The 14,901-nt window shown below is 43.4% G+C and overlaps 1 protein-coding gene across 7 annotated transcripts in view; it reads right to left on the bottom strand.

Annotated features, from left to right (window-relative positions):
- Positions 1-14,901, bottom strand: part of LOC6618070 (probable serine/threonine-protein kinase DDB_G0267686) — a 30,620-nt gene that overhangs the window by 4,884 nt on the left and 10,835 nt on the right. For 5 of the 7 annotated variants that reach the window (XM_032725625.1, XM_032725624.1, XM_032725629.1 and 2 more), the window contains exons 2-7: positions 12,583-12,921; positions 5,523-5,706; positions 4,246-4,428; positions 2,963-4,174; positions 2,333-2,789; positions 1,886-2,206 (exon numbers count right to left, since the gene is read on the bottom strand). In XM_032725625.1, the coding sequence (XP_032581516.1) occupies positions 1,886-2,206; positions 2,333-2,789; positions 2,963-4,174; positions 4,246-4,428; positions 5,523-5,706; positions 12,583-12,921 (2,696 nt within the window). Of the gene's footprint in view, positions 1-1,885; positions 2,207-2,332; positions 2,790-2,962; positions 4,175-4,245; positions 4,429-5,522; positions 5,707-6,616; positions 7,088-12,582; positions 12,922-14,901 lie in introns of those variants that run through there. The other 2 variants (XM_032725631.1, XM_032725628.1) reach the window with 2 other exon arrangements.

Genomic DNA, 14,901 nt, shown 5'->3' with positions numbered 1-14,901 from the left:
ATTATCAGAATATTCAACGCGATACGGACGGCCGGAAAAGTCGGGGTGGAGGCTTGGAAAAGTCGCGGCTCTCAACTCCGGGTGACGATGTTGCCTGGGCGAGCTCCGTTGGCAGCCTGAACTGGGTTCAAGCCATCGCCAAAGTTATTCACCCAAGACCATGACGACGGATCGCATTGGAGACACGAGAGAGGCCGCTTCGCAGAAACACGTTCACTTTCGTGGGTAAGACTTTCGCAGCTGGCAGATGCGAAGTTCCCCACGAGCCGATTGCCAGAAGGCGGAGGAGGCAGTGGGCGTGGCCCATGTGAGCGGTGGTGCGGGTGGTGGCTCGACGGTGGCCAATTGTTATGATCAAGTGTGTGCATGTGTGTGTGTGGGACATTCGCGAGTTGTGGCTGGCAAATTGCTTCCTCATCGCGAATCGGGGATCCCAAATGTCCACTGTGGGTACTTGGTATACACATACGTCTTTTGAAGGCCTCTAACCCAACGACAATCGACTATGTTGTAGGTTGATGCACTCGAAATAATTCACATCGACCGAATTTATCTATTGGTAAAAACTCTTTATCAAAATGATGTTAAAACAATTGGGTTATAAGCCAGAGATGTACAGATGTACAGAGATTAGACAGTTCCGAGGATTTTAGATTTCTCTCAAGATTTTTACAATTAGTATGGAACTAAATATATTATATGATCCTTAGCGTGTGCGTATCTTTAAAAGAAAGCCCCATCATATTGTTCTTCAGTGTGAGAGGAGCATATGAGCTACGACTTTTCGCTGAGTGTAGCTTATATTGAATGACTTGTATCTTATACGGCAGTCAAGTAGCTGGTATTGTTTCATCGCTGGCACTTCCACTTTTTCACTTTTCCAGCACAAGGCCCGACTTCCATTTCTTTGTTTTGGCCACATTTTCCACGGATCTTTGCCGCCTTATCGTGTGAACGTTGGCTCAATTAAAGCCTCTATCCATTTCTCCTGCCCCATCGGACATAATGGGCAATTAACAAATGGAAAATCGGAGCCAACACATGTCAAACATGGCAGTTATTATTCGCATTTTTCAATTGTTTTTTGCATGCGTAGTTACGCCTATTTTTGCAATTAAGTAAATACCCAATATTTATTGTGTGATAATGAGGGTTATTGTCTTCGGGCTTCAGCAAATCGGCTAGGAAAACGACCATTTGGATTTTTTACTAATTAGCAAATACATCCTGAAAGGTGATGGAAAATAGTGGAAGGAAAATTGCCAAACTGCAAACTGCATTTGTTGAAATAAGGAGAAATTGTTGCCATTTGGCTACACACAAATCAATCATAATAATTTCCAAACTGACGACATTATTTGTATCGCTTTGTTCGCACAGGCACTTGCTAACACTGCTTGAAAGCCAACACTTCAATGAAGATGTAACCATTATCCCATCCAATCGACAGCCTTAGATTGCCGCTCAGAGATCAGGTTCTCCTCGAGCAACTCGTTTCTATCTCTTTCCACTGCAGGGCACTTCACAGCCATTTTCCCCCCATCAGCCGAACATGACTGGCGAATTTCCCCTAATTGATCAATCAAGCCGGACAAGTGGACAGTGGTCACAAGCCATCGACGATGCGAAACCCCCCACAAAAATCATGGGGTTCAAAGACCTGGCAAACGGTTGGGGAACTTTAATCAATCAGTCAATCAATGATTATAGCGGATGGATATCTTGGTGTGATGATGGTTCTGCGGTCCTAGGATAACTCGAACCAGTGCACAATTTTGAAATAAATTATGTACATTAATCATTCGAGATTTTCCAATTTAACGCCTTTGATTAGTGAAAGATCCCAATATTATATATTTTCAATATTTTAGAATTTAGAACTCACCCGATATGGTGGACATGGTACGATTGTGATTGCCGCGCACCAGTTCCGATGGCCTCAAGCTCGGCTCCTCAACCACTTCAAGTCCTGAATCCGAGTCCACTGCTTCGGTGGCCACGGGATTGGGTGCTGGTACTGGCGGAGGAGCTGCACCGCCTGTTCCATTCGCATTGGTTGGACCCTGATTCGGTCCGAAGACATTCTTCTTGTAGATGCCATTGTTGCCGGTCATGCTGTTCGATTGATCGACGCTCAAGTTATTGCGTTGCTGCTGAACTGGTGTCCTCAATGGTGGAGGTAGTGGTGGTGGAGGTGGTCCATTCACTAAAGGATTAGAAGAGAATTTTTCAAGAGTTTTAAGTCAACACTTTCAACAAAGAATTGCTTAAGAAACAGGCGCAGTATAATTCCAGAAAGTTTATTTATTGCCATCATATATTCTGTACTCACCCACGGCCAGATTTTGCATTGGTGGCGCCGAGGAGACCCGCTTGAGATTCCTGCTGCTCTGATTGCCGCCGTTCATGTTGCTCATATTGCTGATGTTGTTGATGCTGCCGCTGGTGTTGTTGTTGCTGGAGACATCCGCCAGATTGTTGCGGATCATGGAGTTCTTGTGCGTCTGCTTGGTCCGCTCGGCCACATCCTCCGGCGGACAGACACTTTCGTAGGTATCGCTCTTGATGCCGCCGTTGAGGAGCTGGTTCTTCAGATTGACGTTCTTTGCGCTGTAGTTGTCCTTCAGCGAGGAGTCGTATTTGCTGCTGTGCAGTCCAATAATCGAATGTGATTTATTGCGGTTCAGCAGACTATTGTTGTTGTTGTTGTTGCTGCTGCTCAGTGCGATGTTGCTGCTGCTGTTGTTCATGTTGCTGTTGTTGTTCATGTTGCGCTTGTTGTTCAAATGCTGCAGGATCGAAAGGACTTGTTATAATGAAATTCTAAAACATAATTTAGTTAATAAGCACATTGAGAGGTGTCTTTAAGTAGCAAGTGCATATCAGATTGTTCTGTAGACAATTTCAAATACTTTGTTGCATACTTTTAAACCTCTATGTTGCAACACCAAATGATCCTTACGTGATTGCTGTACTGCAGCACAATGTCCGTGCTCCTGGTGGAACTGGCGCTGGCCGATCGCGAATGGGAGCCACTGTCCCGCGACCGGGATCGTCCTACGTTGTATTTGTGTTGCAGCTGCTGCTGCTGCTGCTGTTGCTGTTGCTGCTGCTGCTGCTGGGTGGCCTGGTGCTGCAGCTGCTGTTGCTGCTGCAACTGGTGTTGCTGTTGCTGCTGGTGCTGCTTGCGCGACTCCTCGCGCACCAGGTAGATGTCCTCGTAGTCGTGATCCCCACCGCCATTCTGATTGCTGGGCTTGCCCTTATGCGGCTTGTAGTTATTGTTCTTTATGTTGCCGCTGGCGCTGATGTTGCTGCTGCTGCCGTGGCGATTGAAACTCTGGCTGCGCAGCTGCTGCTGCTGCTTCGGCGAGTTGAAGCTGGACGAGATGGAGACGGACTCGTCAGAGCCGCTGCCCGCTCCGCTGGAGCTGGAATGGACGTCCGCCTGAATGGTCATAGCGTTACCCGCTTTCGACTGCAGCAGTTGGTGGGCGTGACTCTTGCCATGCTGCTTCACACTGCTGCTGCAATCGGAGTCCACGAACAGATCCCGCACCCGATTGTAGATGATGTCCTGCGGATCGTGGAGGAAGAACGACTCCCCAGAGATGCTGCCATTCGGCGATGGGGTGTTGTACATGCCGCCATTCCGCATGGGGTTCACATACAAACCATCGTTGGGCAGCAGGGCTCCACCGCCTCCACTTCCTCCTCCGACGCCTCCGCCTCCCGAAGAACTGTTGCCACCCGGATTGCCGCTCAAGGAGGACGAACCGTTGTACAACTTCTCGGAGGAACTCCTCGATTGTTGCGAGTACAAGGCATCGCTGTTCTTCCTCGAGATTCCCAGGCCCATACTCATGCCCATGCCCATGCCCATTCCCATGGCCAAGCCCATTCCCGATCCTCCCGATCCGCCTGCTAAGGCCGGTGGATGCAAGTAAAATGGCTCCACGTCGGAGCTCAAAGTCGAGGAGGACTTGGACTTGATCGTATTGCTGCGACTCGTCTGCTTCGAGGAATTCGAGTTCGAGTTGCAGCTGCTGCTCAGGTGCTGCTGCTGCTGTTGCTGGTGCTGCTGGTGCAGTTGCTGCTGCGACTTGTGCCGCTGTGAGCTACTTTTGCCATTGTAATCCACCGAAGTGCCGTGCTGAACCAAGACGTTCAGGCACTTAACAAGAAAATATGGTAAAATATGTTATTAAGTATGTTAATTTCAATTTTTCTATGATCAACACTCACCTCAACCTGCTGATTTTCTGCCGCATCGTTAATGGGCGACTTGCCATATTTATCCAGTGACAATTTGGCTCCGTGATTGAGCAGCCAACGGACTACGGATAGATGTCCACGGGAGGCTGCAAAGTGCAGGGGCGTGGCTCCATCGCCATCCCTCAAATTGGGATCCACACCTTGATCCTGGACCTTTGATGTGATAAGGGGGAAATCAAATATAATATGTGTGCAATAAAATGATTTACTATGTGTACTAACTGACTATATATAAATAATAAGGATTATGTGTTAAAACCACCCCGAACCGAACGATCCATTAATGTCTTTTTAGTTCGAAGCACAACTGTCATTTTGGCCATGTTTATTACAGCTTATCCAACTAAAAGAACGATGTCTTGACGAGATGTTGAGGTTTTCATTCCGCGCTGTCCATCGAAATGACGACTCCTTGTCCACTAAATCAAGTCAATGTCTTTCGGCGGTTAAGTATCCCACAGACTGCGTATGTGGAAAGTGGTTTGCCAGCCGGCAGGCGTTGCGGCTATAATGGAAACTATTTAGTTCAATTTAGAAAGGCGGCTTTCCACTGCCGATGGCGATGATCTTGAAATTGCATTCTGGTTATTGGGAGGCCATTGTCAGCACTGGAAGATGTGGCTTTGCATAAGCCACTCTCTCCGCTCCTCAGTCACTTGTCCACTTCGCTACTTGGCTACTTGGCAACTTGCTTCCTCCTCCATCGGGCGCATTCCCCGATTGATAAATGGCACTGGCCTGGCGACAAGCTGGTCGGGAATCCCACTCGAGAACCCCGTTAAAACTATTGAAAAACAGGACCCACAGATATCAGCAAAAAGAAACGGGTTCACAGCCGCACTGCGAAAAATGAATAATAATAATAATAGACTAGTATTCTGCATCAACGAAAGAAGACCATTAGGATGTACAAGCTTGATGCATTTTCAATTGTATGCATTGTAAATGGATATTAATGCCGCCATTTGCTTATTTTAGATTACTAATCATCTATTAAACCCACCATTAAGATCGGATTATATTATAATAATATTAAATATTTATAAGCCGCAAAAACCCTTTCTATTTTTGCTCGCTTCTGTCCAATCCTAATGCAACATGCATTTTTAGCCAATGCACTTAACGCAGCAATTGACCCGTATTGCCTGCTGCAAGTTGGCCAAGATGGCCAGCCAAGTTGGCAGTTAGCGGCTTGCAGATCGGATTAAAAGGCCGAATTCGAGGCATTTGGAGCACCATCTACTCACCATCCATTTGAGGCAATCCAAGCAGCCCATTTGTGAAGCGGCATGGATCGGTGCCATTCCGTCGCGTGCACGGACGTACAAAGAGCCGCCGGCCTCGAGCACCAGAAACTTGAGCACCTCCAAGTGACCCTCCTGCGCCGCCAGGTAAACGGGCGTGACATCGTTGTCCATTTGCGTATTGGCGCTGCAACGCGGCGAAAAAAAAGGCTCATTAAGTGTCATCCAATTATGTGGTATAATATACTCGTACAAATGGGGGGACTTAATGAACAAAAAGTTGCACCGAAATAGCTAAAAGTGCTCTCATTTCGAACGCACCTATTCCTATAGTAGATTTGGCATATAGACTGTCTATAGCATATAACTGCAGTTAATCGATAGAAACGCACTGGGTCACTGGAAAATCTCTACTCAGCATTTTCCTCTTCTTTGACCGGTTTTCCACTCGTTTTTATTGCGGAATATCATTGATCGATCGATAACAAAGAGATGGTGGACGGTAGGCAGAGATTAATCAACTCCACCGCCAATGGAAATGGTAGTCTTTGGAGAATGTGTGGGAAAAGTCATGCACCGATTTGTCACGGTGTTCAGCCGACTATAATCCCATCAAATGTGGTCTGCCATTGATCGGAATTGGGTAACAAGTTTAAAGTTTAGGTCGAAATCTATAGGCCTGTTTTAAATGATAAGTTTAAAATTTTAATCGAATTAATCCAATTAATCGCCTTGTGAGACACAATATTTAATGTAAATATTTTAATAATATAAATGAGTCATTCAAACTAAAGAATAGAAGAAAATGTAATTCGAAAGTAAGTGCAAGCGCACGATCGTTAATGAAAACTTTCTTAACGGCTTAAAAACTATTATTGATCTTAACCATTATCTTTTTTAAACCAAGGCAAAAAGGCAATCATTTCCAGCAACGAGATGGAATTAATTATTATTATTTAGCCCCAGACATATACTGCGTAACCTGTATTATTTATTGCGAATGTATATGTAGGTAAAAAGTTTTGTGCTCTAAAGAATCCCTCCATTGGGTAAGAGAATCACCCAAGATCATCAGTAATCTTTTAGTGATATCCCACCTAACGACGCTGCGCCGGTTGTTTTGCTCCTTGCGCCCGACGCCGCTCATCATGGGCATGGTCTCGTCGTCATCGTTGGAGTCCTGATCCCCGTCGTCGTCCATCTGCTGGCGCACCACCTCCACGGCGGACTTGCGCTGGTGGTGCGAGTGCGGGTGATGGTTCATTTCCGTTTGCGCTGGTGGATCCTTGGCGTGCTGATGCTGGTAATCCTGCTCCTCGCTGCTGTGATCCTGGGCAGCTGCCTCCTCGATAAGGCCGGTGTTGCCCTGTCCGCCGTCCTCGAGTTCCGATCCTGTGCTGCTGCTGTGGACACTGCTGCTGAGAATGGCCGCCGTCACCACCTCGGTGGCGATGATGGTGTGGATGTCATTGTTGGACTTGGACTTCTGCTTGCTGCGACGGTAGGAGGTCAGACTTGTGGTCATGCGGCCCAGGAGGCCCTTCTTAACGTTGATCGTGGAGAAGTAGCTGGCGGAGGAGGATGGTGACGATGAGGAAGTGGACTGGATTTGGTGGTCAGGTGACTTGGGTGGTGTGTGTTTGAGTGGGTTCTTTGCTTCTAACAGATATATGTTTATATTGATTTATATTTTATTGGGTTCGAATTGGCAGTGCTCTTGGTGCGCTGGTGTTTTTATTAAACTTATTGGGTGAACTTTAATTTATTCGCCTGGGCTTACCATTCACGTTCGAAATTTCGAATTTTAAATTCGTTTGACACTGGACTTTATATATTTTCCGGTTTTTGTGTAGCTTTGATTTTCCTTGTACCGTTGTACACAAACACACTTATATGCACACTCACAGGCACGAGAAAAAAAATGAGTTCGATTTATGGAACTGGTTTAGGAAAAATCACTTAAATGCCTTGATTTGCATAGCGAGTTTTCAGCTGCAGTCTTTTGTTTTTCACTTTATTTGTACAATTTCTTTATGGATCACATATGTATACACCTGCTGAAACCGAAAGTCGGCATTATTCCGACAGCTCGCTGCGATGTCTGGGCTGTGATTAAACCCTCGATGCTCGATCTGCTCGACAAACTTATGCTTCTTGCCTCACATCTATATACATTTTTAGGTGAAATTAACGCCTAAAAGCGAAACAAACACAGAAACCGTCAAGGGGGAGGAGGTTTCTCTCCACGAGTAGTTACGCCTGACTCCCAGTCTAAAGTCTGCACTTGTCTTGGCGTCTGCCACTCGTGTAGATCTTGCTGGAGTTGCTTGTGTTACCGTTTAGTTGGCTTGGCCTGGCTTTCCTCATGCCACAGTGGGGCAAGAGTGGGAGTGCCCCCATCCAACGGGAGAATTATAATGGCCACTGATCACTGTGATCACGCCAATTTGGCTAGCGCCAAAATTACAGGCCAGCAAAACGCCATGAATTTGGTCAGGCTTTTCCAACTCTCAATTGCCTAACAGGCCGCTGAGCAGAGTTAGGAAAATCGTTTGCCAACTTGGGCACCATTTAATTGTTATCACTATCCGAAGCAGAACTCCATGGATTCAAAAGAGAGGTCCAACGAATTCTGAGACAAAAGTACATACTTATTTTGATCATTCCTAAAGCTTTTTACTGTTTAAACCTTTTTATAACTTTCCATTATGTTAATATTAAGCATATTCTATGAAAACATTAAACAGTATAATTTTCGACCTTACTAGCTTGTATTGAACAATCCCCTCTTACTTATCCCAAATATTGCCTACACCATTTTACTTTAGATCCGACCCTAAGCAATGGTCCCACTGTGCTTTCGCCCCTGAGCTCCAGAAGATTCGGGGCCGAACGGAGGCGTCGGAGGCGATGATGATGATGATGGTTATATGGGTACGGATACTAGTATCTGTTCACTTAGTCAACTGGCTTACGACTTCATGGATATTGCGCACGGCGGCGGAGTTAGCTTTCTTCGTCCGACTTCGGACTACTTGTTACATTTTCCAGCTTTTCTCGCTTAGAAATGAATTGTAAACCAATTAAAGTTGATTTTTCGTCTTCATCCACTTTATCCCGCCATTTATTTTCGTATGTTGTGGCTTCTTTAGTAGGTGAAAATACAGTACGAAACATATTTCTATATACATTGCCAATTTTTTCCTCTTTGCTGTTTTTTTTTCGTGTTTGCCCCCCCTTGTCTTCTTTCTCACTATTTGCAATTTAATAATTATTTTTTAATTTATTTAATGTGTCTGGGGGCCGAGGCAGCAAGTGGTATAAAAAAGTGAAATAATTGAGGCGAAGCAGGAGCCTCGTTAGAAATGCCAGTTGACAGTTATAGACTCGTTTATTTAATTGAACATTTGCGTGCTCGAATCCAATGATGGACGATCAACAATTGGCGATCCACAATCCAGACTCGTCGATTGCCCATCGCTGAGAGAATGCAGAATGAAAGACATGCGAGTGACACAAATAGACCCCAGGGAGATAAACAGATACGAAGATACAGATACAGATACAGAGATACAATAGCCGATGTTTGAATTACGCGGCAATTAGTGGATATATTCAAGTGATTTCCCCGGCAAATGTGGGCAGCAAGTGCCGCTTGAATTCTCTAACAATTATCAAATCTTTTCTGGGTTCTTTTAAGAGATTCTATAAGGGTATAATACAAATCATCCTAAAAAGCGGTATGCATACCGGCTCATAGCAAACAACTACAACCTGAAGAAGAAGATTTTCCCACTAAGAATTTTCCCACTATGAATATGAATATAACGAACAAAATCCTTATAAACATTATTAGACAAGTCAAGATGATTAATCACACTCCAGATCAATGCATTTAAAATGTTTCCACATCTAATTTGTTTAAAGTAAGTTATTTGCTCAAGTAGGCCTTCTATTTTTAATAAATTATAATTATTACTGCTTTTTCCATTTACTGATGTGCTGCATTTCTGAACATATTTATTGGTGTATTAAATGATCATTAAACTGTTTTTTTTCAGACCAAGCACAAGCACTCACAACTGAACACACATATATTTTAGAGCATTTAATTCCGCACTCAAACACACTGGCAAAAAAAAAAAAGCGTATTGGATTAGCTCGGCATCCTTGGTGTCCCGGTGGCCAATTGATTTACTCGCTGCCTTGGCCAATCGATTAGTGGCAACTGAATGTTGGCCAAAAGCAGCCGTTGCTACCTTTTCATGGTTGCGGTTGCTGCGGCTGCTGCTGCTGCGGATGTTGCTGCTGGCTTGGGCATTAAGCCAAATGTTGTGGCTACTGTTTGCGGGGTGCAGACGGTGATGGTGATGGTGATGTTGCTTTTGCTTTTGCTTTAGCTGCCTTTGTGCCTTGCAGTTCTTTGGTACACTGAAACTGTTAATTAATTCGCGTTCCGATTCGTTAACTGCATTTGAGATACTTTGAAGCGCGAAATTTTGTCTGCTGTTGCTGCTGATGTTGTTGTTGCTGCTGCTGCTGCTGCCGCTGCTAGTGCTGCTGCTGCTGCTGCCGTTGCTAGTGCTGCTGCTGCTGCTGGCTGACCAACGGACAGTCGCGGGGGCGTGGTCGCGCTGATGCATCGAGCTTCACAACGAAACCGCACTAAATCCACCATTGAAATCAAAATTCAAATTCATTCCGTGGCCGCATGTTGCTGCTGCATAACGGTCGCTGGTAAACGGTAACAACTTTAACACCAACTATCACTCCATATATTTGTTTGAAATATATGTGCTATTATGCTGCACGAGACCGATACGAAGACCCACGAACGAAAGCACCGTTCGCCTCGACTAGCCAAACGCGAATAGCCAGCACCACCGAACGCCAAGCGCCATCGAGTGGCCACCGCGAACCACTGGTGGTGCTGGTGGTGCTGCTCCCTCCACTTCTTCTTTTTCTTCGGCCTGCTCTTCTTCTGGTGACGGAGGGGGCATGACGGGGGCAAACCAGGTAACTCGACACCGAGCTGTCGCCATACGCATTATTATCAAATGGCCAGTGGCGAGGGCGGATTGACAGTTCAACACAAGTCACCCGGAAGTAGGTGCCATTTAATTGTGACACTCTAAATAATTAAAACAAAAATTTGAAATCCTCAATTTCTGAAGACTTCAAAATTAATGTGCTTGCCAATTAAATTTCTTATTTAGGGGAAGTTTTTTAAAATACTATTTACAATAGCATCGAGGCAAGTTCATGAGATAAAAAAGCATACATAAACAATACTCTAAAATGTTCACATATTTTCGCTTCTAGGCATTAAACGCATTTCATTGTAACAGAACTTCAAGTATTTTTCTTTATAAGAAGTCATGAAACTTCCCTCGTCTTATTCTTTGCAGTTAATACAAGAAGCACCAGTTGTTCGCATCGTGGTGTCTCTGTACGCAAAACTATTACACGGATTGTGACGAGGGTCGGTTGAAAAGATTGTAAGGCGAATAACTTTAGGTCACAATTAAGCCAAATGAATTGTGATGTAATAATTTTAATAGAATGATGATGATGATAGAAATAGTACCTCGTGATAAAATAGTCAGTAGTCGATACCCTTTGTTTTTTAGCTTAAATAATTAAATAATAAAATAATACCTTAGAAATCTCTATTATTAGCGTTTAAAAGTGACGAGTACTTGTACGTTTTATATACAGAGCCGCCCTCGTTCTCATCTCTCGCTCTTTTCTGTGTCGCCATGTCAGTTGTCTTTTCAATTGATCTGCCTTGGCGCTTTGAAAATATGAATTTAGCTGGGGACGATCGAGGGAAGTGGGGATCAGGCAGTGGCACTGATTCTGATTCCGATTCGGACTGTGATTCTGAGTCCAATTCTGATTCCTTGGCCAGTCAGTGCGGAGTTGCTCCACTTCGTGGCGAGTGAGGAAAACTTGTTGCAACGGTGCTTTGTGCCGCTGTGAGTTTTCCAGTTTGACTCCAATTGAAAATAGCACACGATAGAACCAAACCTGGCCTGGACTCGATGGGATGGCATGGGATCGTAGGCGATTCAGGGGGCCAAGGAGGGCAGAAGTTGGAGTGCATCTCGCTTGGCTGGCTCGCCTTGGCCAGTTGGATTCCCATTCCCATTTCCAATTAAATGAATCAGCTTTGGACGCGTGCTGCTGTTGGAGCACAGGAATTTAGGTGAATCAAACACTGGTCACGGATCGGTAACCCACTTAGCGGATAGATTTTCCAAGTTTTCCAAGATATTCGCCAGGTTTTCCTTGCCTTTTTCCTAGTTTTTTCCCACTTGCCTTCATTTCTTCTACTTTGTTGGATGGGCTAATACGTTTTAATTAGTGCATTTAATGACTACTACCAGCTCACCAGGTAGATAAGTTCTCAAATCGACATCATCGTTGATTCAGTTTATGATAATCAGATCGTTACGAAGACTTAATACAGTTGAATGCTTTCATTTGAATGAATATTACATCTAGGAAAAATGGAGTACATGAATCGAACAATAAAATATATTTAATAATAAATTTCTACGGAATTGCTACTTGGAAGTCTCTATATATCTGTCAAATATCATATTAGCTTAAGAAAACAGTATTCTCAAATAATGATTACCAATTCTTCAATTTTTCAAAAATATATATGCAAAAATTGGTTTTTCTCTCTAAATCTTGTTTTTAAAGAATTTAAATAATCACCACCATCCGTTTCGGAATGGATTTTATAACCTAGTCTAAATTTAGTTAGATTTCCACAGCTAATAATCCACTTGTTTCGGCTCTTATACTAATCGAATCTGATAAGAAACACCTAATGTCGCAAGTAAATGGAAAGAAACCGCATCGAATGGAAATGCAGACAGATGGGTGAAAAATAAAACACAAAGTGGAGCCATCGATCGTCGATCGTCGATTTCCCCGACACATAAAAACAATGAACGGCTGGTGCAAGAGCTTTCACCCCGCACTCAAATCGCGATGCAACTTTTCATCATCATATACTCAACTCCTTTGGGACAGGAACTCATCCACTTACCAAATATCCACGGATGCGGCGACCAGCAGTTGGACACAATCAAGGCAACCACGTGCGGCGGCATAGTGAAGGGCCAGAGCTCCTCCGTTGGGTCTTTCGCTGCCGGAAACGCTCCCCGGATGGTGCATCTGGCCAACTTGACCCATGCCGCCCAGATTCATCATACCGCCCACTCCACCCAGGTAGGAATCCAGCTGGTGGGAGTGCATCCTTGTGCTCGGATTGATGCTGCTGCTGTGGCTTTGGTTGCTGTGGAGGAGCTTGTTGCTGTGCAGATTGTTTAGTTTGGTGTTGTGGCTTAGGTGCAGATTCGAGTTGAGCGCATAATCGTTTATGGTTCTGCAGGATGGAAAAGAATAAGGAATAGAATAATTAACAATTTGTAAGAAAGTGGCTTAATCGTCACCCTTGACGAGAGCCAGGAGGTGATGATCTCATAATGGTTATGTAGTTAATTGTTATTTATATCATTGTTATTGTTATAGATAACCTTCTTATCCGGCGCGCCCGCAAGGGCTGAATTAATAGGGACCAAGGTCACAAAGGGGTTCTCATGCCTTAATAACATTATTGAAAAAAAATTACAAAACTCTCTGTGTGAAGAATATATTGCATACTTTTCAGCTTGCTTAGTATCTCCAATTGCAGTCTACTTTTTTGCACCCCAAACAAATGACTTAAGACACAAACTTACACACTAAGCTAAAGACTTAAGACAAAAACTTGCCAAGAAAGTGCAACACAATTTGAAAACCAAATATTTAAAATATTATTAAAATTTATTTTACACTTTCCTTTTTACTAACATCAAGGAACACTAAATAATTTATAAGTTTACTTTTGTTGCGAAGCAAATTAGTTACAAATTTCCTTGAAATTCACTTTTATCTCATTTTTTTTTACTAATAGCTAGGCAATTGTTTGTTTACTCTTGCTGCGAATCTAGTCGCATGTTCAATATAGCCCACGAAAATTGTTCATTGTTACAACACAACTTTTAATTAATTAATTGGCCGAGGGAAGTGATGGTAATTAATTTTGATGGCATCTGTGTGCGCATCTTGGGCTGCACTTGGATTCACTGGGTGCCCTTTTCCGAATCACTAAACCAGGTCAAGTCTGCTGCTGACTCACCTGATTGCCGTTTCCGCGGCACAAATAAACAATAACAATCATAATAATAATGTTATGAAAAACAATACACACGGCGACATATTAATTGAAAGCTGAGAAGCAGCGCCGCCAGCATTAAAATGCGAAAATACCGGGCATTTGTGGATGGATCTCGTTTGTCTTTGCTCGTTTGTCGCTGCTTTCCTCTTGTGGCAACAAAAAGAAACAGAAAGCCGCGAAGACGACACTTTCTTCCAGTTTATTGCATCAACGCTGCCATCGCCGAACACCAAATGGCAAATGGAAAATGGAAGCGGGCCGGTAGCAGGTGTCAACAAAACAGGGCAGGTGCCACCAAGCCCATGAAACCCACGAAAACCACAAAGCCAACATAGCCAACAAAGCTAACAATCTGACAAAACTCACAAACATTTAGCTGAGAAAGAAAAAAGTGAAATAAGCTATTTGGCAATAGCATTGCAGGCCAGTTGGTCAACTGAAGTGGCAAAAGGGGGTTAAGAAAATTATGATCTTTAAGGGTGTTAAGAGGTGCCCACTGTTTTTTGGCTTCATTTGATCGCTGGTTTGTGATATAATTCAAGTAAGCAGAAAGTTAATACTTATTTTAAAAATGAAAAAACTATATTTTACATTTCCAATTAGCTGTTCTCAATAAAATTATTGATTCGTGCAGCTATTTGAAAAATGTATTTGCTCAATGGTTGCTATATATAAAAAATATTTTTGGCTAAGATACTAATGAGCATAGCAAACGCATCCATGCGGTTAATACTGTAATTCAAAAAGCAAAATTATAAACCTTTCAAGGTAAGCTGCTCTAAGTGAGTATTAAACAATACAAATAGTTTAATAATCTATAGACTTTGGAGCTTGTTTCTATTAACCTTTCGTTCACAGCATCAAAACAAAAACACAAATAGTTAAATAAATATGTATTGGAGAGGAAGGGAATGGTCAAAGCTCGGAAAAAGTGAAAGAACAGAGAACGGAAGAAAATAATCATTTAAGAAATTATACTCATAGAGATCTGTGGGTTTTTATGGAATGGGAAAGCAGGCGAGTTGGTGGGAAATCTGCTAGCTGCTTTCGATCCAAAAGTTCGCACATAATCCGATTTGTAAAAACTATAAATCCCGTATTTTGTCGATTCAACAGACTCATTAAACAATAATACGAATTTCCAAA

Source organism: Drosophila sechellia, chromosome X (genome assembly GCF_004382195.2).
Source record: "Drosophila sechellia strain sech25 chromosome X, ASM438219v1, whole genome shotgun sequence".
Taxonomy (NCBI): Eukaryota; Metazoa; Arthropoda; class Insecta; order Diptera; family Drosophilidae; genus Drosophila; species Drosophila sechellia.
Note: the sequence above shows the minus strand (reverse complement) of the source record. Positions and strands in the feature narration are given on the sequence as shown.